The sequence below is a fragment of the Aythya ferina genome (assembly GCF_964211825.1).
Source record: "Aythya ferina genome assembly, chromosome: 18".
NCBI classification, from domain to species: Eukaryota; Metazoa; Chordata; class Aves; order Anseriformes; family Anatidae; genus Aythya; species Aythya ferina.
Window position 1 is genome coordinate 13244176 of NC_140317.1, and position 26945 is coordinate 13271120.

At 36.7% G+C, this 26945-nt stretch overlaps 1 protein-coding gene across 1 annotated transcript; it reads right to left on the minus strand.

Moving 5' to 3' along the window:
* Positions 1-397: 397 nt before the first annotated feature.
* CCDC57 (coiled-coil domain containing 57) lies at positions 398-26691 on the minus strand (the record flags this gene model as incomplete). The annotated part of the gene is made up of 10 exons (XM_084492596.1): positions 398-698; positions 7232-7454; positions 7795-7917; positions 10699-10835; positions 11493-11721; positions 15744-15844; positions 17675-17885; positions 21201-21338; positions 22894-23002; positions 26618-26691. The coding sequence occupies 10 exons, from the start codon at positions 26689-26691 to the stop codon at positions 472-474; spliced, it is 1572 nt and encodes a 523-aa protein (XP_084348722.1). The 3' UTR covers positions 398-471.
* Between the last annotated feature and the right edge of the window lie 254 nt (positions 26692-26945).

Sequence of the window (26945 nt, forward strand, 5' to 3'; positions counted from 1 at the left end):
GATTAATGTATGATCTTTTCAAAACCCTTTCTTTCAAGTTGAAAGATAGCTGCACGGGATTAACGGTTGCATTGTTAATTATAAGAAAACAAGTGGGTTGACACATCCCACTTCTAAGTTTAAATCGCATCTACAGTTTCTCAACAAAATATTTGCTAAAGACCTGCAAGCCCTGCCTAGCGGCACAAAGATTTACATATGTATTAACTGGGCATTTCTAAATCCATGATGCAAGCGATATTTAACATATATAATTAAAATAAATGCGTATTAACACTGAAGACTATAATCTCACCATGTACACAGATTAACCCTTTCTCAAGAAACTGGGAACAGTATTTCTTTTCTGGCCTCAAACATCCCAATTTGACATATAAAAATGAACATCAAAGTAATATTTAGATCTAATTTATATTCTTTTAATGTAAATTAATAGCAAGCATGGACTGAAACTTGCTGCCAACAGAGAAATCAGTCTTTAATATTATAGTTGCGGATTTTTGACATGTTAGAAGAGATTTTTTGTTTTATGGGATAAGTACAAGATAAAATCCTGGATTTTAACTTCTGCTGAGCTTCCAGCTTGGTGCCTCTGACTGTCATATCTGCAGCTGGCATTTCAAGTTTATCCTTGGCTTTGATATTTTGCTGTGATTCTTCCGATTGCTCACTTGAACATGTAACTTCAAATTCCAATGCTCAAATAAATAAATAAATAGATAATAAATAAATAAAACGTTGTGCTTATGTTTACATTTAATCAAAGACTGGAGAACTGAAAAGAACTGGTTTACATCTTTCCTTTAAACCCACAGCTGCCACAGTGGCACATTGTCAAAATCTTACATCAGGCTAGGAAGCCATTTTTATAGTAGCTAACATAGGGGACACAGAACTGTCTATTAAGGCCTGCCATATGGGTGGTATATCTCAGCATCTCCTGCTCAATCCTTGCTTATCTGTACCTGTTTAGTTTCCATAAGCATCAGACTACTTGACAGAGAAGAAAGGAAGACAGTTGGAAGATCCATGAAACCGTTCAATTCAAGCACTACCTATCTGTTCAGCTGTTTTTAAACATCACATTTTACAAGCTTATTCTTCTCTCCACTGTGAGAGAACACACAGTACCTGCACACTGAATAACACAATACAAAGTTAGACTTACCTATTCCCATATTGTGAAATGGTGTTAAAGTAGTTGGCTGCAATAGTTTGATCTCTTTCAAGAAACCACCAGGAGATGAGAGCTGTGTTAGGAGAAGCATGATCTAAAAGGCTCAACAGCAGTTCTGTGGGCTTGACAAAGCTGCATTACTACCACTATCATGTGGGTTTGCTTGCCCCCACCCTTTTTTTTTTTAATTCTCTCAATCTTTTTCACACAGGAAGGCATTCGCTGGGGAAATCCTTGTTTTCTTTGTCTAAAATATTTCTGTGTAGTAGAGTGGGCTAACTCAAAAAGTACTTTCTTTGGTTGGGAAACAGGAAGATTGGTCTTAATACCAATGGAAGTCTGTTCTCCAGTCTCTCATAATTGTCTGAAAACCACTATCTCCAACTAAATCAAATGCAGCCTTATCACAGGTTTCATTAGGTAAGATAAGTGGAATTGGTCAGTCACAGTAGTCATTGTAAGCTATAAGCAATGCTTACAGGTGCTAGGCTCCAGCCACTTAATCCTTATTTTTCAGTGCACTGAGATTTTAACTTCAGATTTTCTAAACAGAGCTAAAGCAGACAGCAGAAGTAGGCATAATGTACTTGTGATAATACACAATACAGTATTCTGTAGTTGAATTTTTTCAAGCTTGCCAGGCTTCAGTCCTAAGTACTATCCAATCACAGAGCAAGAATGAGAGGTACAAAAATTGACAAAGATAGGTTATTCGCAGGAGAAGGTAAATTCTCATAGTCAACAGACCATAGAAGAAAGTGCAAACCAAATTCTACATGGAAGGAAATAATTCATTCCATGATTCAAGAATACTTATCTATGGAGGGTTTATAGCTCTATGCAAAACATGACACCGTGGCAAATGTCAAAACATGACACTTCGAAATCATTCTTGTGTTCAGGCTTAGACTGAACCAGTTGTTCATTTATGAGTGTGCAATATCTATGCTGGGTTGGCTTGGTGCCATTTGTTATTACAGGTGGCAAAAGCACAGTGTGCTCTTGTGCCATCAATATGAAATGTTGTACAGCTTGCCATCTAGTGGCTACCTACACATGTAGGAGACAGAGAGAATTGAAGCTTGGAAACCGTTTGGGTATATTTGCCTCTGGAAAAAAGGACTCGAATCATTATAGTGCATTACGTTAGACGTCTAGCACGTGTCAGATAAGGAGCAGAATTTCATGAAAACATCAATGCTTTATCACAGTGCAGGAGGCAGTGTTTGAAAAGTCACAGACACAGCTTCAAAGATTATTTTAATTGAACAGGAGCCACAGCAAAATGAGACTCATTGTCTTTTGTGGTCTAAATAACAGCAATGAGCAGATCCATAAATATCACATAGTCAACACTGCTTACCGATGGTCTGCTTATGAAAGATTTTGTCAGTTTTGAAGGGCCCTTTGAATTCAACCAAGGGCATGACTTTCAGACAAAGTGGGAGGCCCTAATCCTATAGATCCAAAGGCAAAGCAACCGAGCACCAATGTATCCATCACATGCGCTCCTTTCTCTGAAGTTTTCTCTATGCTTGTCTCTTGACATTAGACATGTTGCAACTAGTAAAAGCTACTTAGGTATTTGGAACAACAACATAGAACAAAAGCTTTTTATATGGATGGCTATTGAAAAGCCTTGGGCTGGAAAAAATCCGCATTAATACAGAAATTTAAACAAACTAAACTGCAAATTGGCAAGGTTATATCTACAAAAAGTAAAAGAACCAATACCCCAGAATTCAAAATGCTATGTGAAGTAAAATATCCTTAGCAAACTCTGAATAAGGACCGCCATATATTACTGGTTCTGCTTGGGACTGTTCATGTCCAAAGGACCCTGAATAAAATCAGCATGAATATGTGCAGTGGGGTGACATTTAAATGTAATATCTTGGTTTCCACAAACAAACAAACAAACAATGAAAAGGCATACCTAACTTATAAGCCTATAACTCATTTTCAGAAGTGACCTTGTCAACAAGAACTAGTGAGAACATAGTTAACAGCCTAAATTGCTTTTGAAAGTGAGCTTAAAATTTAGTCTGTGTAAATGCTTAACGTATCTTCTATTTGATTTATGTTAACTACAGTGAGAGATTAATATTCATATTGATTTCTTTTTTCTAGAACTAGAAAGATACAGGCAGACATGTTGCTTGAGCAAATAGAAATTTCCCCAAATGGAAAATTTCGTTCAAAAACTTTTCACTAGATATTTGCTTTTGGCTAACAGTGCCTCAGAAGGAACACCAACTCAAACAAGTTCCTATTCAGAAGAACATTTAAGTGAAGAAAGTGTAGCTAGGGGATTAGTTAATATTTGTGAAGCACTTCAAAGATGAGAAGTTTTATGTAACATAGAAAAGAAATCATGAGTCTTTCCCTGATTAAGGGGTAAACTGAAGCCAGAGCCAGAGCTCTCTTTCTGTTTGTTAATATTTTACCAGATTCTTTCTCTGGCCAGCTTTTTACCCACATGGATTGCTCTTAGAACTGTCAGTGATGTCAAAGCTGTTGAAATTCTGTCTAGTGTGGAAACACTTAAGATAACTTTTGATCCATAAAGTGTAGAATTTCAGATCACAACGTTTTGCAAGTAACAGCAACAATAAGAATTATAGCAAAAGAAACTCCTGTATCCAAGTTCAAGTAGCAAACCAGAAAATTTACTTTGCTTCAAAACATCTTAATTTTTTTTTTGTTTGTTTTGTTAGGATACAATGTAAACTCAACTAAACATCCCAGGACCACAGTTATGGATAGCTGTGGACGTGGAGTTTCTCAAAATGTACAGTGGGACCATCCACCAGAACTGGAGCTCTACTCTGACATGGAAAATACAAAAATTTCATTTGCTCCAAAAGCACGTAAAGTAAGTGGGGGCAATCTAAGTGCAGGCATAACTTGCCTTATGCTCATACTCCTTCTGCACTGACCCCAGCCTCTGCTGACCCAAGGAAACCTAGATGATCAGGAACATTTCACATGGTAACACAGAGCACCTCCCACAGTACTGACTTCACCCTAAATGGGACCTTAAGCTGAATAATAAGTAATGTTTGCCTTTGTTTCCAGATTAACTACTAACTGTCCATAATAGCAAGTAAAATTGGTATTAAACTAAACTTGAAGAAAAAAAATCCAGTTTTTAAGATGTTTTACAAAGTTTCTCTCCTCCTACCTAACAAATATTTGAAAATTAAAAAAGACCCTATAGCCCACAGGTGAATAGAGAAAGCTTGCAGCTTGTACAGGAGCTATCCCTAACCCTTATCACACTACTGTATGTGTCATGATTTTGAGAGGCAAGCACACAGCTTTTCTGACAAGCAACTTTCCTTTGAGGATGGACTGTCATCAGCATTCAAGATACATAAGTCATGGAAGACCAATGTTTCCCACCTGTTCTCAGGGACATAACATAAGAGAAGGAAAGAAATGAAGTGTACTCCTTACTAGTACAGTATGTACACAACACTGATGTTTTTAATCAGATTGTACCCATCAACTCCTGTTGCAGGATCACCTGAACTAGGAGCCTGTACTCCTTTCTAAAACCCTTATTTCTACTTGCCTGCAGAATTAACACAAACAGAAATATTTAATTCATGTTATTCCTACAGTACAAACTACAAAATAGCAGATAGAGTAAAGAGAGAGAAAAATCAAAATATTTCTTAGCTTTCTGACTTGCTTCAAAGTTTCCACAGGCTCATTTTGATTGTGAAATGAACAAAGTATGTAACAGTCCATTTAGTAACTCAGCATTAACATATATGTCATTCACACTGCTAAATATATCCAGTCATATACTGGAAATATAGCAAATTACAGGGCTTATCTGACATGCCAGCCATTTTAAGTCCCAAAAGGCTGTTTTATATATGAAAAATAACTGTACGAAGCTGTTCAACAGGATCAGAAAGATCAGAAGATCAGAAAATAATTCTCACACTATAACCATTGCTGCTTCACCAGAAATGCCCATAAAACATAGCTATTGGTATGACAGATCTGTACAGCACTGAACTTGCAAAATAGATGTTTAAATAAGCAAACTAACTTGCTTGTCTTTGTTCCAACTCATCTACTCCTGAGCTTTCAAGCCTGTGTGTGCATCACTTGTATCTGAAAGGCAACTATGAAGTTGCTCCATCTCAATGATGGTTCTATTCACCGTAACAATGTGTTTGATGGATATACTAAATTCAAGTGAGAGGCTTTAAACTATAAAGATCAGCATGAATAATGTAAGCCTCTGTTAAAAGAAGAAGCAGAACTCCTTGAAAATTTTATATATTTGGTTCTGAAGACAGGGTGACATGCTTCCAAAAAAGAAAGATTGTTTTCATAATCTTGTTTTCTAAAATGTACAATTCTCTCTAGTAGAGCTAAGAATACTATTTGGATGATTTCCTAGAGGAGAAAGCTTAAAAAAAATCTTATGTTGTTTAAGTCCTGTTCTTGCAATGCAGTGTTTCAGGGTCTGCATGTAACGATCTGCTATCAAGCATTCTTAGGGTAAATCAGTATGCAGACATCAAATTCAGGTTGTTCTCATGCAAAATGTTACCCCTTATTGATGTTTCACTTGTTTTGTGTTGGGAGTGTCATCGTTTCCTTTTGTTATTCTCTAGATCCCCCAAAATCTACAGTAAGTTTTGCAATGGTGGCTGGAAATTTCTAGACGTTAAGAAACTGATGTCCTTGCAAGGCTGCCAATTGTGTTGCATCACGCACACAGCAGCATGAAACTGCATGGCACTATCAATAATGTTTCAAAGACATCCTTATCCTGTCAATATAAGCCTGACCTGAAATAATCTTCCTATTTCAGTCCCAGCCCCACAAAACCAGCACACAAATGACTCTCAGCACTACATCCACTCTAGTCCTACAGGTCTGTCAATGCACATTAGTTTGTCCCTGTCACAACAGAAAGGTACTATGTTAATAATCCATTTTTCACTTGGAAAGCCCTTTTAGGTATTACTTACTTTTCATTCTTTTCTGACACTAAAGGTGGTTCAGTGAATCCTTAAATTTTCTCCAGTATTATAATTTAAGGCCATTATGTTTAGTCCCATCCATGGCAAAGGTTAAAACAGTTTTCCAAAGTTTTTCCAAGAAAGGATTACTTCATGAACAGGTTAACAGTTATGGAGACACACATAACATTCATCTGCAATACCGTGCTCAACATAATGACTACCCTTTATAATGTTCCTTTATAATTTGCATGTGAAGAGGCTATACTTTGCTGCCCATACCTTAGAAATGGCACTGCTGCTAAAATTTCCAAGAACGCACAGTTTTGGCCACAGTGTAACACTGATTAATGTTCAGTCTTTCAGTGTATTGCCTAGGTTTTACTTTCTCCTCTCATCCAAATCCTAGTAGGTCTGACATGTAAGGTCAGGATTCTGTCTCACATGTAAGGATTTGTGTGTGTGTTTTCTGTTGTTTGTTTTTGTGTTCTAACTTGTTGCAGTCGACTATAAAATACTAGCAAATAACAATCACTAGTTCACTGTGTGCCCACAGCATATACCACGCTACATTCTTGATCCTACATTTTTAGCCATTAGGTCTTAGCACGCTAAGTAGTATTATGGCTATTAAGCTTTCACAAAAATAATTATTAAGTAAGGATTTGTCAAATTACAATTTGATCTAACAGTCACTTAGCAACAAGTGAACAGTGCAATTCTCAGACAGATGCTTTCATGTGTGTCCCAAATAAAGTTCAGACTATGTCAAGACAGAGCAGTATTTGCATTTTCAACTAGTATTTAATAAAAGCAGAGAAGTATGGGAAGTGTTTATAACAATGTCATTAACACCAGTGAGCTGTACTGGCATTTGCCTTAATTGTTGGACAATTCAGGTGACAAGAGAAAAGTACCTTAAAGTAACTCATTAGACCATTAAATTCTGAACACAGGACTGTAACACCAGTAGCACTTATGTAAAAATAATTAGTGCAATGTGGCAGAATCCACTACTAGTTTTCTTCTAGATTAGTCAAATTACTTTGCACAGCTTGCTTACCTTGTTTAGTGTTGTTTTGAGAACTGAGAATAGAAGGGCTTGATCTCATTTCTAAAGTTTGCCAAATACCTTGGCAAGATCTATGTGCTCTAGATGAAGAAATCCAGGTCTGCTGGGCTTGACTAGGACTTTCCTTGAGCGGCTGACTTTGAACCATCTTTGAGGATGTATGTGCCTTTTGTTGTTCTGGCCCACAACTTCCAGTACAGAAATCTAGATTAACCTGTGCAAGTTTGAATATATCTTATAAAGATATATATATTTTCACACCAGATACATCTGAAAATTATTTAAATCTCTTTGGTGCATCTTGGTCTTAGAAAGACAGAAGACTTTGGCACCAAAGAGGCAAGACTAAAGAAGAAAATTATTAATTATAACTCTGAAAGTTTGTATAAGATGAACATCTTAAAAGTGATTGTGAGACAGTAGTTAAATAAGCCTGAAGTAGAATAAAGCTCTCTTAGCAAATATATGCATGTTTCAGGAAATGACTGTTGAGGAACTCTGATTGAAAAATCCAACGGAAGACAAATTAGATTAATGATAAAATTGCACTGTACCTGAGCAGATGGTAATTCTGTTTCTTCCCCACAGCTGCTTGGAGCTTTTTCTCCCTTTAAGTTAGGGCAGGAAATTATGGAAGAGATCCTTGAGAGATGATGTTGCTTTGCATACTGCAGCTCCTAGTATGAAATGTTACATTAACACAAATAACTCATGGCCTCTAAAAACAATACATTTATAGCTCAGTTTGCTGTTACACTAATAGATTTAAAATAATCTTTTATAAAGATTAAATAAAATTGCATTCCCTTTGGAACAACACGGCCAAACTAACCTCCTAATACAAACTTCTTGCTAATTCTGTTCAAAATGTTAATTTCTTATCACTGTAACTATCATCCTGCTTGCTACTCAAGTTTATGTTGCTAGGGCTATTCTTCACTTACATCTTTCCCCATGATTACATTACAGAGGAAATGCCCCCAAAGAATTACTTCAACCAACCACCACCACGAAAAACCACCACAGCTATGGAAAGGTGATTTGTCAAGATGTAAAACAAAACAAACAACAAACAAAAATTAATTATCCCATTAAGCTTCACCAACTTTCTGCATGTTTCAATTCAAGTTAAATCTGACAAAAAGTGAACTGCTTCAGCCCTGTGAAAGGAGGTGAAAATAAGTCTTTTGCTATCTATTTAAAACTAAAGAAATGGGATCAACCCATCGTATAAAGTAACTGATACTGAAATTTCTTCAGGTAGCCTACAGTAATAAATTCTGTCTGGTTTTGGTGAGGATGATAACACTGAACACAGGAACAAACATAGCATGGCTAGGGCAAGGGATTATGAAAAAACAAACAAGCAAATAGAATAGCAGTGCTTGGAAGCTCAGCCTCAGTTCAGGAGCAGGAGCATCATCAGGTATTTTCTGTGTGAAGAGCAGCCTGGAATGAGACTACTGAGGATGAAACGCTTCAATGTAAGAAAGGACATCCTTCTTTCTAGTTTGGACAAATTTCAGCAGTAATGGAGATTATCCCAAAATGTTCCAGAGGTGGAAAGATGCTTAATGATAGCCACTTCAATCATGAGCTCCAAGCCATCCTTGAATGGAAGAGGTAGGACAGCTACTGCTGGAGTTTAACACATCACCTGGAAACATACAGTCAAATGCTGACCCACCAAGAGCCATGGACAAATTGGATTTTCAACATTAATTTATTTTTACAAAAGCAAGAAGAATCTTTAATGACTTTTAAAAGAACAAGGAAAACATGAGAGGTAAGAAAAATAGCAAGCATTAGTATATACCTCATTAAAAATAAAGCAAAGGAAGACTGCAATGGATGGGCAATGACTGATCTCAGTTCAAAAGTCAGCTAAGCTCTAAGATGAATTTTGAAAGAAAAAATAAAGAGTTGAAGTGAACAGGGAAGAAAAAACAATGAAAAATGTGTTGAATGTTTTAAAATACAGAAGAAAAAACTCCTAAAGACATACTTTCCACTCCCCCCCTCCCAAAAAAAAAAAAAAAAAAAAAAAAAAGCTGCTAGAAAGCAGCTCACTAGAAAAGAAAGAGGAATCCTGGTAGACTACAGGTTGAATGTAAGGCAGCAATACATCCTTGAGGTCTTCAGCCAACAGCATCTTGGGCTGCATCAGAAGCACTGCCAGCAGGTCAAGAGAGGTGACTATTTCTCTATCAGACACTGGTGCAACCACATTTTGAGTATTGTTTACAGTTCTGGGCTCCCTACTAGAAGAAAGACACAGCCACACTGGAGCAAAACCAGCTAAAAAGATATTTAACAGACTGGAGTATCTGACATAAAAGCAGAAGCTGGGGAGGCTGGCCTTGTTTAGCCTCCAGGAGAGATATGTCAGAAAGGATCTTATTAACATCTATATGCACCTGATGTGGTAAGTGGGAGGAGGCAAAGACAATTGAGCCAGACTCTTCTGAGCAGTATACAGTGGACAAACAAGAGGCAATAGGCAGATAATGAAATACAGGACACTCTACTTAAGCATAAGGGAGAAAAAAACAAAACACAAACCCTACCACCAAATCTGAAATTTCTTTACTCATTGCAATCAAACACTGGAACAAGCCCCCGAGAGAGGTTCCCAGAGGAAGTATTTCCCCAGTTGAACTTGGTTAATAATTCTACTGAGTTTTATGCCTCAGAGCAACAACCTCACCTTTTCTGAAAGAACATTGTTTGCTGCCCTCAAAACTACAACGACAATCAGCTGCTCTGACTCAATCCTCACAGGAACAAATCTGCTGATCAATTAAGTAAAGTACATAGTGAAATCCTGATTCTAGTGAAGTCATTGGGAGATCTGCCACTAACCACTGGGGGAGCCAGAATTTATCCACTTGTCTCTCTCATGAAAGCTGCAATTTAAGTATAAAAAGCTCTATTTAAGTTACAAAAGATTACAGACAGGTTAATTACACATTCTGCCTTCATATACAGAAAATGTGTTGTTGCAATAATTTGGACAAGGGTTCTTCAAAATCCCACACCACTGAATACTTGGAATTATGCTCACTGATTAATTATTTTCAAGTTTATCTTTGAACATATTGCAAATCCTTCAAATACCCTTATCTCACTCATTTAAGACTAAGATTTAGCAAACTCACGCTTGTAGTTCAGGATTGCATTTATGCTGCAGTAACACAAGTGTTTTTGAATTTTTTTGAATGAAAACCATGACTTTAAGTTAATGAATTTATGACTTTAAACCATGACTTTAAACCATGGCTTTAAGTTAATTTTGAAGTGTCAAATGTAACCCTTCAAGTATAAATCTTTCCAGGTACCAAAGGAGGACTTGAGATGAAGTTGGTAAAAGGCATTTAAATGCAGAGTTTTAAGGAAAGTTAGATTTGTGGAACTAGAATTGGCTTAACTGTTCATTATCACTAGAGGTGTGTGATTACCTGTGTTGCAAGCCTGTGTTGTAGATGCTTTAGAGCTGAAAGCTGACACTGTGTTCTTTTGAGAAGCTCTCTTGGAGAAAGACTACCAGAGGCAACACAAACTGTGCAGCGCTTAGAGCTAATGGGATGCCAAAGTCCTATAAAGGAGAGAAGATACCAAGGAGGTATTCTCAGTTATTTTACCATCAATATTACATTTTCAACAACTGTTTATAGCCAGTATAAATGAATCACTGAACAGAGGCCTTCATTGGAGATGGATTCAATACTATGCGAAAACATGCCTAGTGTTTTTTTTTATTTATTTAACGTTTGCTTCATTGACAGAGCAATTATTGCATGGTATTTAAGTGTCCACAGTGAAGTTTTCTTACATTTTATATACTCTTGATTCCACGTTATCCTATAGTAAGCTTTCCTTTCTACTTTCATAAATATTTTTTGTCATCTTAAGAGATAAACCACCTCTCTTCTGTTCTTAAAAGTATTAGTTCAACTTCCAGTTCCCACACTGACATCTAAGCACCAGGGAATCCTTCATCGAAGATGTCCATTAGCAAAAAGTTTCTGACTACAAACTATCACTGTTTTTTGTTAGGAACTCTATCACAGGATAACTTAAGTTGGAACAGTCAGCACTTCAGTCTCACATAAACTATCCAGCTCAAGGATTAGCCAGGTGCAGCACTTTGTTTTCATATTAAAATTTAGCTCTCTCCAGTTCAAAGAATCAACTGATTCACAGCTTTTATTCTAAATGTGTAAGCTAGCACTCTTTTCTAGAATACATTTACCTTCCTTTAATACCATTCCAATATCTGCTCTGTGTCTGTTTCCCATTTCAGTCAGCTGCTGCTTCTCTTGGCTCAGAATTGGTATTTTTCTTGCTGCTTCGTTCTGTTTATTTTGCACTCCTTGTAGAGGGCAGCTGAAACCATACTGCAGACTAACATCGGGACAACAATTATCTGAGATAGGGCAAAAATCTACCATCTTTTCTTCAAGAGATTTGTGTTTTGACCCCTGGAAACAAAACAAAACAAACAAACAGACAAAAACAACGACAACAACAACAGACAAAACAACAACAACAAAACAACAGATAGAACTTATTAAAATATCTTGAAAATGTGGTCTGCATGTTCAGAGATTCATACAAACACACATTAGAAGCTAGTTGAAGAGAAAGAGCAAAGTTGAAGTCCGCAGCCTGTTTTTGAGGGTTCATTTTCAAGATTTTGTAAGCAATACTGGACAAATTTAAACAATGGAATAAATCAGTATCACAGCCTAGGAAGTTCCAACAAGTATGCTCCATATTGTTACCTGTAAGTGTAAAGTAATACATACAGGATACACACCACATAACTGTAAACAAGAGAGCAGATAATATCAAAATAAAACATGGAAAAAACATTTTACTGCAAGTAGCAAGCTACCACAAACCCTTTCTTATGTGATCATTGCATGCATATGCACATGTGGGGTGGATATGACTTAAAACACTGTTCAGAGAAAAAAGCTGAAGAATAAAAAGTAGATTCTATAATTGGTTTTGTCTCTGCAACCCTAACTGAGTCTTACATATATGAAGTATTTACCCAAAAGACCATAGAATCATAGAATCATTAAGCTAGAATCATAGAATAGAACAGAATCACATCCACGTTTTTCAAGAGCCTGGCTTCTTTCAGCCCCTCTTCCAGGGGGACATGTTTCATATATTAATTTAAATACTCATCATTCACCAAAGAAATCGTCTCCCTAAAGACTTTTTTAAAACTATACATTACCACAAGTATCTAAACATCACCCATGTTAAAATAGTTTTGCAAAAATCTTGCTCATCTACTAGTTTCTCTTCTGTATATAAATAAAATAGAAGGGTAGTACACTGTAACTGTGCAGTGCACTGTAATGGTGCTGTTCCAATCAGCTTTCAACTATGATCACCCTGAACACAGTGATTCAAAGAGTACACACTGAAATGTGTTATCCATACTGACAAAAACAAACAAACAAAACCACCACATTGGCTTAGTATGTCACGCAACTCCCAAACATTCTCTTATTTCTTCAGATTCATGTATCTGAAAAAAGGAGGATAAAAGAGGAGGCCCTTGAGAACATAAACAGAAAGCATATAAGTCCACAAACACTGTGGGTAAGCGCTGTGGTTTAAACCTGGTAGGCAGCTCAGCAACACACAGTCTCTCACCCACTCCCCCTCAGTAGGACTTCAGAAAGAACCAGAAAGGTACAAACTTAAGAACTCATGGTTTAAGATATTTTACTTTTGCACACACGCAAAGGAAAATAAGGAATTAGTTCACTGCTTCCCACTGGATGCAGATGTTCAACTGTTTCCAGGATCACAGGCTCATCACACATAACAGTTAAGAAGAAAAATGCCATCACTCTAAACATTCTCCCTTCCTCCTCCTCTTCCCCAGGTTGTATTACTGAGCGTGACATCATAAGGTATGGTATAACCCTTTGGTCAGTTTGGGTCGGCTGTCCTGGCAGTGTCTCCTCCAAACTTCTTGTGTGCCCCCAGCCTCCTCACTGGCAGGGCAGCAAGGGAAACACAAAAGACCTTGACTCAGTGTAAGCACTGCTCAGCAACAACTAAAACATCAGTCGGCTATCAACACTATTTTTCATCACCAAACTAAAAATATAGCACTATACAAGCATCTACAAAGAAAACTAATTCAATCTCAGCTAAAACCAGGACAGGCAGAAGGGTGGAGAAATAAACGCAGGGGGTAGAATCTGTAAAAACATGATGTAAGACATCACAGCGGAAGAAGGAAGGCATATCACATTGGTGTACAGAAAGTAATTTATATCAAAGCTACCAACATAAGCAGCTGAAAATTATTACATTCTGCCCTCATACGAACACAGTGAAATTAAAACACTGAGGCTTAACATAAAGAGAGGTAAAGGCAATGCCCACTTACAGTACTACCAACTGTCATGCTATGTACCACCTCCATTGTACCAAGAGGTGAAAGTGCAATGCATGTCAATGAGAAGAATACTATTTCCTTAAAATTCATTTTTCATGAACTTTTCATAAAAACATTCAACAGCATTACACACAACGACAGCTTGTAAGATGTAGAGTTAGGACTGAAATTCAGAAATCTTTTCAGGTCCGTGTCCTACTACTTGTTTATACACATGAAGCAAGAGTAATTCACTATTTCATACTGAAGGCAGATCACTGTCTACAAAATATTCTTATTCTCATATCCAGCCCTGAGAATTCAAATACAGTTTAGCACCATGAAGTAAAGGTTTAATCTCTGGCACAGAGAATGTTCAGTAACTATCTTAGTGTTTCCAAGGCAAAGCCACACTCACTTTTTTTTTTATTATTTATTTATTTATTTTTATTAAGGTTTCATCCCTACTTAAAGGAACTCAAAGAAAATAAGAATGCATCTCGGACAGTAGCTTGTAAAATATTTTCTGCAAAAGAAGAGAATAGTTGGTATAAAATTCAGTTTTCAACTAATTCTGGAAGTAGCAAAAAAGGAAAAAAGATCTGTCTATACTGGCACACAACTTCCTAAATGTAATTTCACAGTAGGAACAAACAAAACTACTTTTATATTCAGCAAAATGATGCAGTATTTAAAAATATTAAACATCGTTGTGGATGGTAGGTTATGCGCATTTTTACACATGGTTCAAAAGGTTCTGAGATTTTATTTAAACATTGTTATTGGTTCAGCTCCTAAACCTATTAGCTTTTAATGTAATTATCTCTCATCATTCTTCATTACTTAGTTGTTATTTCCATTTTCTTGAACTTAGAAGGTTAGTGGTGAATCTTAGCAGTAAAATTAAATCATAAAACAGATATCGGTAGATTTTACAGATGACTTAAGAATTAGAAAAAAATATTTTGAAATTGTATTTTAACCTGTCTTACTTTAAAATTCTTTTGCTATACCATGAAATCTCTGGGAGGCAGTAAGGGGAGAACGTATAGTGACTTAGTCCTTACTTGGTATTCTGTGTTATTGTTTCAGCTCTCAATCCCATTATTATTTTTACTGAGAGTTGCCTCTGCTGTACATTAATGCCGACATTGCTTCTACCCTTTAAAACAACATAATGAGAATTAACATTTGTAAACCCTAGAACTGAATAAAAACGCTTCCAGAGCCAATGAGCTTTTTCATCTTTTGTGGTGTGCGCTCTAACTGATGAAGGCGCTCAGTGGTTTCTCCCAGCCAGATCGAGCAGGTCCTTAACCCGCCGGCGGCCCACGGGCTATGCAAAAGGCCCCCGAGGCAGCCTCGCTGCCCAGTCAGCACCGCCCCCTAGCGACGGACTGGCGGAAGCGAGCCCGGCAGGTACGAGGCTCTCCGAGGAAAGCCAGCAGGCAGCCAGCCCACCTCAGGGAGTACCCCGCAGCGCTTCAGTGGCAGTTCACGTTGTCGAGCCTATTCTGTGAAAATGCACGTCTTGCACGTCAGTTTCTCTAAAGGAAAACGCATACGTCTCATACAATATCCCCAGTTCCTTTTTCTGAAGAACAAAGTGTACAATGAGAAGAGGCTAAAAAAAAAAAAAGTGAAGAAAAAGAATAAAGACAAGGCAGGAGCTCAAATTCATATTTTCATAAAACAAAAAGCAAATGCAAACCAAAGCTTCACAGTACCTGCTGGTTACAGTCCACTATTGACACAGTATCTATGTTATCATTTTGATCCAACTCAAAGCATACTGAAAAATTTTAGATATTAAAAAAAGGCTAACAAATTTAAAACAGAAAATTCAGGTGATACACAACAGCTTAAGAATTTGAAAGTGGGGGAGGAAAAAGATCAAAAAGAGCTTGAAAGATCAGAAATGACTTGTGCCAGGAAATAACTAGTCAAAACTTATTCCCTAGAAAGAAGGAGCGTAAGTTTGTCTGAAAAAAAGTCACTGCTAGCTCATTAGCGACTAAATAAGAGTATATAAAATAATATGCTAATTATTAATTACACATACATATTTAGGTAGTTTAAATCTCTTTGTACCTTTTCTGTGTTTGGGCTTATTATACAACCCAAGTTATTTGAGCTGACATTGATGTTGTTCAACGTGGTTCTAACTGAAACTTGGTCTGTGCAAAATGAACCTTTAAAAAAAAAAAAGAAAAAAAAAAGAGGAGTATAATATGAATGTATACATACTTATATAGTTTGGGCTTTCACAGCAATAGCTGCAGAACTTTTTCTCATTCCTATACATTTATACTACTTCAGTAGATGCACTGTAAACAGAGTTGAGGAAATATAGAAAGTAGTACAGTCTCACACTATGTAATTATCAGTAATCTACAAAATACAGAAGTATCTATCGATGACATATTACAAAGTTCAGTTTGTTGGTAAGTAGCACACAGACAGAAGTTTTTATTTCTTCCAATACTGCATTATTTAATTGTTGGGAAACTGGCAATACTCAGTATAACAAGAATAGTTAAGACATAGCAGATTCTTTCTATCACAGTTGAAAAAAAAAATCACCAATAAATTTAAATCAATTTTGAAAAATGTTTCTTTTACTTACAGTAAAAATGGGAGTGTGAACATTTTGAATTATGTGGACAAGGCAGGGAAAAGAACAGAGGACTTTCTGGAAACCAGAAATGCCCTTCTAAGTTACTCTCCCACTGTCTTAAAAATCTTGTATTTAACATTATAAACTCTTTTAGAGATCAAACATAATCTCTATATATTTTTAAACAGATATAAGGAGGATTATTTTAGTTGAATAAAGAATTTCAGCCAAAGAAAAAATGGATAATTAAATTCTGAAAATATGTATCAGCGGACAAAAATGACTGGTTCTCTTGGACACTGATAAATTCTAGCAGGCACAAATCTTCTGCATCTTTGACTGTATCTTCAAAAAACAATGGACTAACTTCAACCGCTTGTATGAAAGAACTATTCTTTATTAAAAAAATATTTTTTGCTTTAATTGGTTATTAATGTTTAATTATTAACAAGGTTAATGTCTCATTATTAGCAAGGCTATCAAGAAGAATATATGCTTAAATTTAATGAAAATGCAGACTTCATTAACTCATTATTTCACATTGTGAGTGAGAGTTTAATTCTGCAAACTGATATGACAAATCCCACCTTACTGCAAAATTAAAACAGAGAAACTTAATGACAGCTTGGTACAACACAATGATTTTCACCAGTGTTACCTTAGTTTTCTGAAATACATAAAACAATTCATAGTGGGTCTGGAATAGCTTAAAGCAATCAGAACTTAAATGTTTACATAAACGAGGCATAGAAAGATGCATAAAACAGCTATCTACCTACACTTACATAACTGGTAAAAGGTGCTAAAAAACAGAGCTAGCTACTCCACACAAGTCCTTGAAAAAGTTCTCATCTATTCATTTTTTAAAATGAAAACAAATCAAAGCTTGTTATTCCATTACTAAGCTATAGTTGATTCCTTCTCTATTCTCTCTAAAGTTCTAAGTCACAAGAATGTTTATGAAGAAAAATTCCAGTTTGTTTCCAAACAGGCCTGTACTAGTGCCAACCAAAATCAAACTTCAAAAATTTTCATAAATTTACTACAAAATGTCTAAATGTAGTAGACAAGCCTTCTGTAGTTCACGCATTTATTTATTTTCTGTTATCAGCTTTTTTCCGAAAAGATTAATGCAAAAAAGAAAAAAGATAGAAGTTTTTAATCAGTGATACACTAAAATGTTTCTGAGAGAGACTAAAAATCTGTTAGCCACCCACTGATTTGTGACAATATTTGGTAAAAGGGATGCATTTCAAAGTACTATGTATTTTTAATTTTGATACATTTTAAAAGTTTTAGTTTCTTTAAGCTAAGAGTGTCACCTAAGGGAAGAAAAAAAAAAAAAAGCATGCAGGACAGTTATACATCTGTGTAACAACACCCTCAGCCTTTTCCACCAAATTACCAGGATTGAGTGACGAGATTTCTGTAGTTAGGCCAGTGATAGTTTGTTTTGTCAGAGGAAGAGAGGACTGTATCTGTTCATCAAGACTCTCCATTTCTTTCCTCATTTGTGCAACAGCAGCCCGAAGGCTGGCATTCTGCTCTTTCAGCTTCTGTATTTCCAAGATTGGAATATCTTTTCTAAGATAACTTTTATCATCATATTGAAGTGTCTGTAAAATAAAAGCACAACACAATAACAATCCTTCATTCATGAGCAACACAGATCATACCATACCACCACACACACACAGATATTCATACTTTCAATCCAAGAACAGACTATGGGAAAAGAACCATAGAAAAAAGATGCGGTCATTCTGAGGATTTGCCTGGGGAAAAAAAAAGTGCTAACAGAAATGCTGCAATGAGAACCTGACATGGGGGAGGAGGCACAGAAAGGGAAGAAGATGGCCACAGAGGTGGCTCTACCTTATCACTGTTCTTTGAAGTGTGCTGTCTCTCTTTAATGCATGGGTACACCATCTCTTGAAAGAACTTACTGGCCCAATACCAAACTCCTTTCTGATGTGTGAAATTCTCAGAAGTGTCATTAGAGATCATCTGTTCACAAGAACATAAAGAGGCTGGACATACTTTGCTAAGCTGGAAAAAGGGAAGTATATGGAAAGCTAGTTGTGTGTGAATAAAGTGATGGCCCAATTGGGACAACAATGTGAAATGTTCTAGATCATAACCTTTGAGAACTGTTTTCCTGTTGCATCAAATATTGCTTGATCCAGAATCCAATTTCTGACAGTCAGCAACAGCATATATTTAGGAAGAATACATGTACAGAAAAAAAAATAATTATTTTTTATAAATTGTATAGGAAAAAAAAAAAAAACACAACATGAGCAACCAAAATAGACACATTGTAAAACATACTTCCTGGTCATTCAAAATTCCAGCACAACCTTCAAGACAGTTCTGGTAGGACCAATGAAAGATTACATATTTGAGTGCTGACATTAATTACTTCTACCATTTTTCAAAGCGTGGCTGCAAACATTTTTGAAGAAGTTACATTAGAGTGACAGCAGTGTATTATAATTGTGACTTCATTCAAACAGTGAAGAATTTAAATTCCACTTTGTAAAATCCTCCCTAGCTGGTGGAGACATTTGTCACCATCTATTTAAGAAATAGATACTTTTTGGCACAGGAGTATGATAAAACCCTAGAATTATAGAATATACACTATTATAGTCACTAAATTAATCTTAATTGCAAACCATCCAGATCAGATATTTTTTTAAAAGAAAAAGAGTCTAATGTGTTCGTAATATTTGTATTGAATGCTGCTAATTTATGTTACTGAGCCCCCAAAATGTTTCTTTGTATTCAACCCTAATATTTAATTATTGCAAAGCAGCAGTCCTGCCTCTCCAGAGGGAAAGGCAAATCAAGGTGCTGTGCATACTCTGGACACAGGCCAACAAATTATTTGAAATTCAACATTTATGCCTTGCATTGGTTTCTAATACTACTCCTTTTCAGTCTACTCCACCATTGCCCACTTTCCTCAGTCCCCTTACTCTTCTACGAGAGTCATCTAAAAGCTGGGATGCTAATGGACTTCCAATTAAATTTCCCTGTTGCAAGGATGCCGGCTGCCTCACAGCCCCTCTCCTGTGGCTCTTTCTGCCCTAGGAGTACGGGGTATCCAGAATATGAGAATAATCTCTGTCTGTTCTGCTTTTACAATCTCTCCAAGGTTGTTTAGGTGAGGATTAAGGAAAGGGAGACTGAAAAGACTTCAAGAGAAAGGCAGCAGTAGGTACCAGTACATCAAATGTGTATTCTGAATTCTGGGGACCAGAACTGCATCTCAATCTGCAACACACATATGAACCATTATGGTCTGAAACAGGAATACAACTGTTCCAGGTATTTGCTAGTGGAAAAGGGTCTAAACGGAAGACCACATTTTCATCCAGAGTTACTGTAAGTGATCTTTCCTTATCAATGCACTTGTATGGTATTAGCATGCTCTAGTTAGGCATGTGTGATCTAAGACATACTCAAACTCAAGCAACTACAAGCAAAACTTTCCAGGCTGGTGTGTTTCACATCTGTTGCTAAATTAAAGCCCAAGAATGACTAGTGCTATATTTCTAGAACTTTCAGGGGGTCTCAGACCAATCTGAAGAAAAGAACTACACACTGATAATATTGTACTACACTGTATTTAAATATTAATCTTTCTTGTCTCAGTAGTCTGAAGAAGATGCTAGCCCAGACACTATTACTTCTTTAGGAAGAATCACTGATGCAGTTGTTAACCAGTTTTTAACTTTTAATCTTTTTATTTTCTGTTTGTTTATAATTCATTTTGTACAGAAAAAAAAAAAAAAAAAAAAAGAGATAAGGTCCTAGTTCAGAATACTACAATTTTTTTTATTGTTTTTTTTTTTTTAAACAATGACCCTTCACATAAATCAGAGATAAAAATAGTTTTGCTGAGATGGGTACTGCTTGTCCTACAGGCCAAAAATGTAACACAGAGAGAGAATACAAGAACATGAAGAAAAGCGTGAAAATGAAAACAAAGTTTTCATTTTCACAAAGTCAATAAAAAAAAACAAAGTCAATAGTAAAATAATGTCCCCTTACCAATCTCTATTCTCTTTGTATTTGAATGAACACTTTACAAATCAGTACAATTTCAGATGAAACTGGAAAAACAACTTGCTCCATAAAACGTGTGTGCTGCAGTCTACCTTCGTCTATTTTATTATAAAAAAATGTTTTCATTTAACTTCTTGAATATATTACTTACCATAGAAAACACTGGGCGTGCTTAACATTACTTTGTTTTCTTTTTTCAGCAAGATCAGATAACACACACTTACTAATCTACTGCTGAGTATCTGTAACTGCCCAGTAGGATGCACTGCAGCACAGTTATTACTTTCACTCTTTTAAAATAGACCATTTTCAATTCTAATGCACAACCCTCCAGCATGGCTTCAAACCAGCATGTTTCCAATTTTGAATGGTGGTGTTTTTTTGTTTTGTTTTTTAACATATGCATTTAAGTAGGAATGAAAGGAAAACTTGTTTCTGAGACTAAAATAAAGGACATTATTTTAAACAGCTGGCAAATTAAGATTTTTACAGGCAAGGCTTCAAAATATAACTTCACAACTTCCAGATTGACCCCAAATTGCAACTAAGAGTCTCAGGTACATTCCAGAAAACAATTCTTCCCATTTGGATGTGCCACAATGGTACTGTACACTGTCTTCTTTTGGACCAACCATCTTTCTACATACAGACTGTTCCTTTTCCCAGTAGGTTACAGATCGGCCATAATAAAGCCCATGACACCTAACCATATGTATATTCCAGGCCACATGCCTATATTTTGAATTAAACAGGTGCCTTAGAGGAACTCTTTACAAGAAATTCAGTGGAAACAAGACCCATAAGATTTTCATCTCAGAATGTATTTATCTAAGCCAAGAGATGAAGTGTTGTCTAACCTGTTTCTCTCCTTCAGAGAAAATACCATAGTTCAACAATGATGCTTGTACTGTCTGTTCTTTCTCAACAGTCATAGCGGAAAGAAGAGTTTCCATTTCATGCAGCCTGTAGCCTGTCTTCTGTAGATAAGCTTCAGCCTAGGAGAGAGGGAAAGAAGGGGAAGCAGAATACATTAGTATCTAAATTACAATGAGAATAGAGATTAAAAAAAAAAGGAAAATGAATTTTTCTTTAAATTACACGACAGGGACTCAAGGCATATACCTTTTGGCTCTGTCAAAAAATGCCTCCACAGAAAAATAATTTGGCTTCATTATCTCATCTTCTTACTGCAAAATGGACAATGATTTTTCGTTTCTCAGAAGTGTTCCTATGTTACACCTATTAATCGTTTTCAGAAAATGGGAAAATAAAACACCAGAGTAAATGTCTGCATTATAAACTTCATGAACAGTACAGGTGTTTCCTCTGTACCCATGGTTTTACTTGGCCACTGGTCATTGAGAATTAGTTAGTCCACTGTGTAACTCTCTCTAAGCAATAAACATGTTGATACTGTATTTTATTTTTCAGGAACATTTATACTTCATAAAATAAAGGTGTCCCCCCTTTACACAAGGGGATAGGATAGGACAGGCAGAAACAGTATTTAAATAACAGAGGGTTGATTTAAATTAGATATTAGAAGGAAATTCTTCACTCAGAGGGTGGTGATGCACTGGAACAGGTTGCCCAGAAAAGCTGTGGGTACCTCATCCCTAAAGGTGTTCAAGACCAGGTTGGATGAGGCCCTGGGCAACCTGATGTAATGGGTGGCATCCCTGCCTACAGCAGGGGAGTTGGAACCAGATGATCTTTAAGGTCCCTTCCAAACCAAGTCATTCTATGATTTTTGGCCTAGCACTGCTTCTTTTTCTTCTTAAATGTCAAGAGAAAAGCAGTCTCATTTCCCAAGTTCACTTCCAATTATATTCTACATTTGTTTGGATGAGAGGCCAAAAACTAAACATCTCAGTTATAATGACTGACCACATTGCTATGTGAATAATTTAAAATATCATTTTAACATCCTGTTCATTCAAAAATAAGGAAAGAAGGTTTCGTTGTTTTTTAAAATATAGACAGGTGGGAAAACTGCAATCTCCTCAAGGTTTCACAGTTGAAGGTCACATTCCACTGACAGTTAGTAAGACTTTTATTATGAAATTACATCAATATAAGAGGCAGAATGGGAAAAAAGCGCCTTGTAATTGGATGTATAACAAACAACGTATGTTACCCATCTTCTAGTTTTTTTATTATATAAAAATATAATATATATAGTATATTACTGCTTCTAGCTTTGAGGCTGACCTTTTCTGCAGTGTCAAGGTTAACAAATTTAGCAGTGTGCTGCCTACATAAAAAAATCTTACACAATCTCAGATTACTGAACACATTCCCAACAGTTCGTTACAAGAGGCAGCTGCCAGACAAGTAAAGCAACAGCTACTAAACAAGTAGTGCATATATATTTATTTTTAACTTGTTATTATACCTCTCACAAATTTAAACAGAAAAGGCAAAACCAAAACAAAATACACACTTATACAACTATAGCAGTATTAAAACATAATATTATCGTAATACATAAATGATTGATTGCTATGTGGCTTCACAGCAACACAACACTGTTTCTCTACATTCCTATACCTGTTTCTGACAAGCAAGCTCTTCTTTTACTTCTTGGATTTTTCTCTCCATGTGATGCTTCAGGCTTATGTACTCCTCACACTGATGACCTATGTGACTGTCATCAGAACTACAAACAAAAATAAATTTATATTAAAGAGCATCTCTGGTGAGCTAATGAGGCATACATATAGAAAACCTTTTGAACAATAACACAACTAGAGATATAAGATGCAAGAATTTCCTAAAGAAACAGCCAGATAGATTTCCCCCCTTTCCACTATTCATAATTAGTGATCGCTTTAAAAAAAATTATCTTGCACCTAAGTGAATAAACCTTTTAAAGCAACATGACCCACTATGTGCATACTATTTGATATCCTTTTTAAAATACAAGTTTTTACTGATTTTCCAAGATGTCCACTGTCAATTAAAAAGGTCACACAACGCAAAGTATATCGTATGTTTCAGTAAATAATTTCAGTATGTTCCCCTAATAAATAAATAAATAAAATTTATAAATTTATAAATTTATTTAAAAAATAACTAATAAAAATTAGTATTGTTTCAACAGTTCTCAGCTACCAGATTGCATTAAGTTTTGAACAGTACTCTTTAAAAATTAGATGTCCTCTTCTGACACAGGCTCTTTACACCCTCAGATAACCTCCCCTTTAACCCATCATAAAGAATATTCACTGGTGAAGCTCCCTGAGAATGAGTTCAAGTGGATCATTTTTCCACGCTTCAAGTTACTCTCCACTCTCCCTGCCTTCTCCCACCCCCTTTTCTTTGAACAGTTTTGTGACCAGCATATGTTGCCACGTTACCAAAGTCAAATGATAATACTTATTCAATCCTATTGCTATTTGTTTGGTGATACTTCAGAACACCTTATAAAGTACATTAGCCATTGCATCAGCCTTGGACCTTCTTGAATTGGTCATTCAGTGTGACTCTCAAGAACACTTGTGAATAAGGCTATATTCTGGCAAGCAGCACCACCTTGTAAATATAACGTGATCTCTTTTTGTTAGAAGCTATTTGGCCTCACATTATGTTAAAGATACATGCTTGTACCCTCTTTATTTATTGATAAATAGGGATTCATCAGAAGGTTAGATACAAAATAGCTTGGACTAATTATAAGCTTTTTTAAAAGTTTATTACATATGTTGTACAATATATAAATCTTTATATATTGTAAGTAAGCAAGCAAAGGAAAAAGAAAAAAAAAAAAGTCATATTTCTGTCTTTCTAGTTTCTAGACTCTAATCATAATGACTTCTCCAGACAGCTACTGGTAGGATATTTTAGACTATGGCTACAACGAAAACACAGAAGTTCCTGTCGTACAGAAAAGGTCAGCACCATACCATGCAGGACAGGCAGAGGAGGCTGTGTTAGGACAAGTTCTGTTTAAGTCTGCTGTTCCCAACAGTTATATCACTGTGCATGGTAGAACATTTCTAACTTCACTTGCAAACATTTGAAGCCTTATCCATACATACATTCACAATATAATTCATCTTTGAAAGTCTTGTTCAGTATCAATCACTTCCTTCCCTTTCTGGAATATGAGATGTTTCACTGCTCACAAAGAAAGCTATATCTTTGGTTCTGATTAAAGGTCTAATTTAACAGTATACCTATTGCTATCCCAGCTCCTTAGCAACACATCTACAGACCTGTCAGTATCTGATCTAGCTAGTGTCCAGCAAGTTTTTTTCTTGTCTTAATTTGGTCAAGTATTTTGCTTACTGCTATGAGCATAAGAACAAGAAGTTACCCAAGAAATCAAACATCACATGTGAACTATATGATTGTTACAAATTAAATTCTGGTATCATAATAATGAATTACAAAACCAATCCCCAAGGAAAAAGTGTTCTCTTCTGACAAATCCTTTTCTGCTCTCCGCAATGTCTCCCCTATAATCATGCCAGCTCCCCAACACATATCCCTTATGTAGGGACATGCTGTCCTAGGGAAAGCACACTTTCCATAGGGAAAGCATGCTAATTTTCACTTAATGCTACACTGTCTCTAACCCATTGCTATAAATTGAATAAGTCACTGGTAGAACTCAAGGTATAGGAGGTGTAAAAATAGCCAGGGTCACTTCTGTTAGCCTTCACTCTGTTCATGCTCTAAGCATCCCTCTGTCAGAATAGGCAACCTTATCTCCATAGTCAGAGTGCTCTCTACTGTATGAACAATGTTACTGCATTAACCCAATGCAAGTTTTGTCTTAGAGGAACTAAATTTCCCTTTTCCTGCATACCATTCTAAGGATATCACATAGAATCTTTTAGGTTGGAAGAGACCCTTAAGATCATCAAGCCCAACCAACAACCTAACACTACCAGGTCCACAACTAAACCATGTCCACACCCATATGTCTCAAGTACCTCCATGGATTGGAACTCCTTTTCCACGGGCAGCCCATTCCATTGCCTAACCGTCCTTCCCTTGATGAAATTCTTCCTGATTTCCAGTTTAAACCTCCTCTGGTACAACTTGAGGCCATTTCCTTGCATCCTATCACTGGCAACCTGAGAAAAGAGACTGACACCCTCCTTTCAGTTACAGAGGGTGATGAAGTCTCCCCTCAGCCTCCTTTTCTGCAGACTAAACCCCAGTTCCCTCAGCTGCTCCTCATATGTCTTGTTTCTAAGTCCCTTCACCAGCTTCATTGCTCTTCTCTGGACGCATTCTATCAACTCAGTATCTTTCTTGTAGTGACGGGACCAGAACCGAACACTGTACTTTAGATGCAGTCTCACCAGCGCTGAATAGGAAGGAACAGTCACTTCCCTGGTCCTGCTAGCCACACTATTTCTGATGCAAGCCAGGATGCCATTGACCTTCTTGACCACCTGGGCACACTGCTGGCTCATTTTCAGCTGGCTGTTGACAAGTACCACCAGGTCCTTTTCTGCCAGGGAGCTTTTCTGCCACTCTTCCCTGAGCCTATTTCTTTGCCTTGGGTTGTTATGCCAAGTACAGCACCTGGCACTTAGCCTTGTTGAATACCATGCAACTGGATGTAGCCGATCAATCTAGCCTGTCCAGATCCCTCTGCAGAGCCTTTCTACCCTCAAGCAGATCAGCACTTCTGTACAACTTGGTGTTGTCTGCAAACTCACTGAGGATGCACTTGATCCTTTCATCAAGGACCACAGAATCATCATAGAACAGCTTGGGTTGGAAGGGACCTTAAAGATCATCTAACTCCAAAACCCCTGCCACAGGCAGGATTGCCACCCACTAGATCAGGTTGGCCTAGGCCCCATCCAACCTAGCCTTGAAAGCCTCCAGGGATGGATCATCATTGATAAATTAAGATCACCGATAAAAATATTAAACAAAATTGCCCACAGTACTGACCCCTGGGCAACACCTCTCGCGACCAGCCATCACCTTGATTAATGTCCATGCACAATGACTATTTCAACCTGGCCATCCACAGTTTTTTACCCAGCCAACAGTACATCCACCCAAGCCATGAGCAACCATTTTCTCCAGGGGAATGCATGGGAAATGGTATCAAATGCTTTGCTGAAGTTCAAGAAAACAACATCCACAGCCTTTCCCTCATCCACCTAGTACAGTGTTGTATCCTAGAAGGAGTTCAGGTTAGTCAAGCAGGATCTGCCTTTCATCCACCTATGTTGACTGGGTTTAATCACAAGGTTGTCCTGCATGTGCCATGTGATGGCACTCAAGATGATGTGCATCTCACCTGCAAAATTGTTCCAGCTCTAACTGATGCTCTTCAAGGTTTTGTTGATAGTATTTGTCTTTTTCTTCTTTCATTGACAAGCATTTCCTTCAGTGTATCCAGCTGTATTCTAAGATCACTAATCTCTGCCTGCTTAGCATTTTCAGAAATTTTCAGATGAGTGAATGTGACATCATAGAGTTCTAACCCTTCATCTCTCTCTTCTAAAGTTCTTAGGTTATAGACAAAATCTTTTAGTTTGTTAAAATTTTCATGCATGTCTTGCAGTCGCTTTATGACATCTTGCAGCATATTCTTTTGACAAGGGAACTGGCAGTCATGTAGCTCT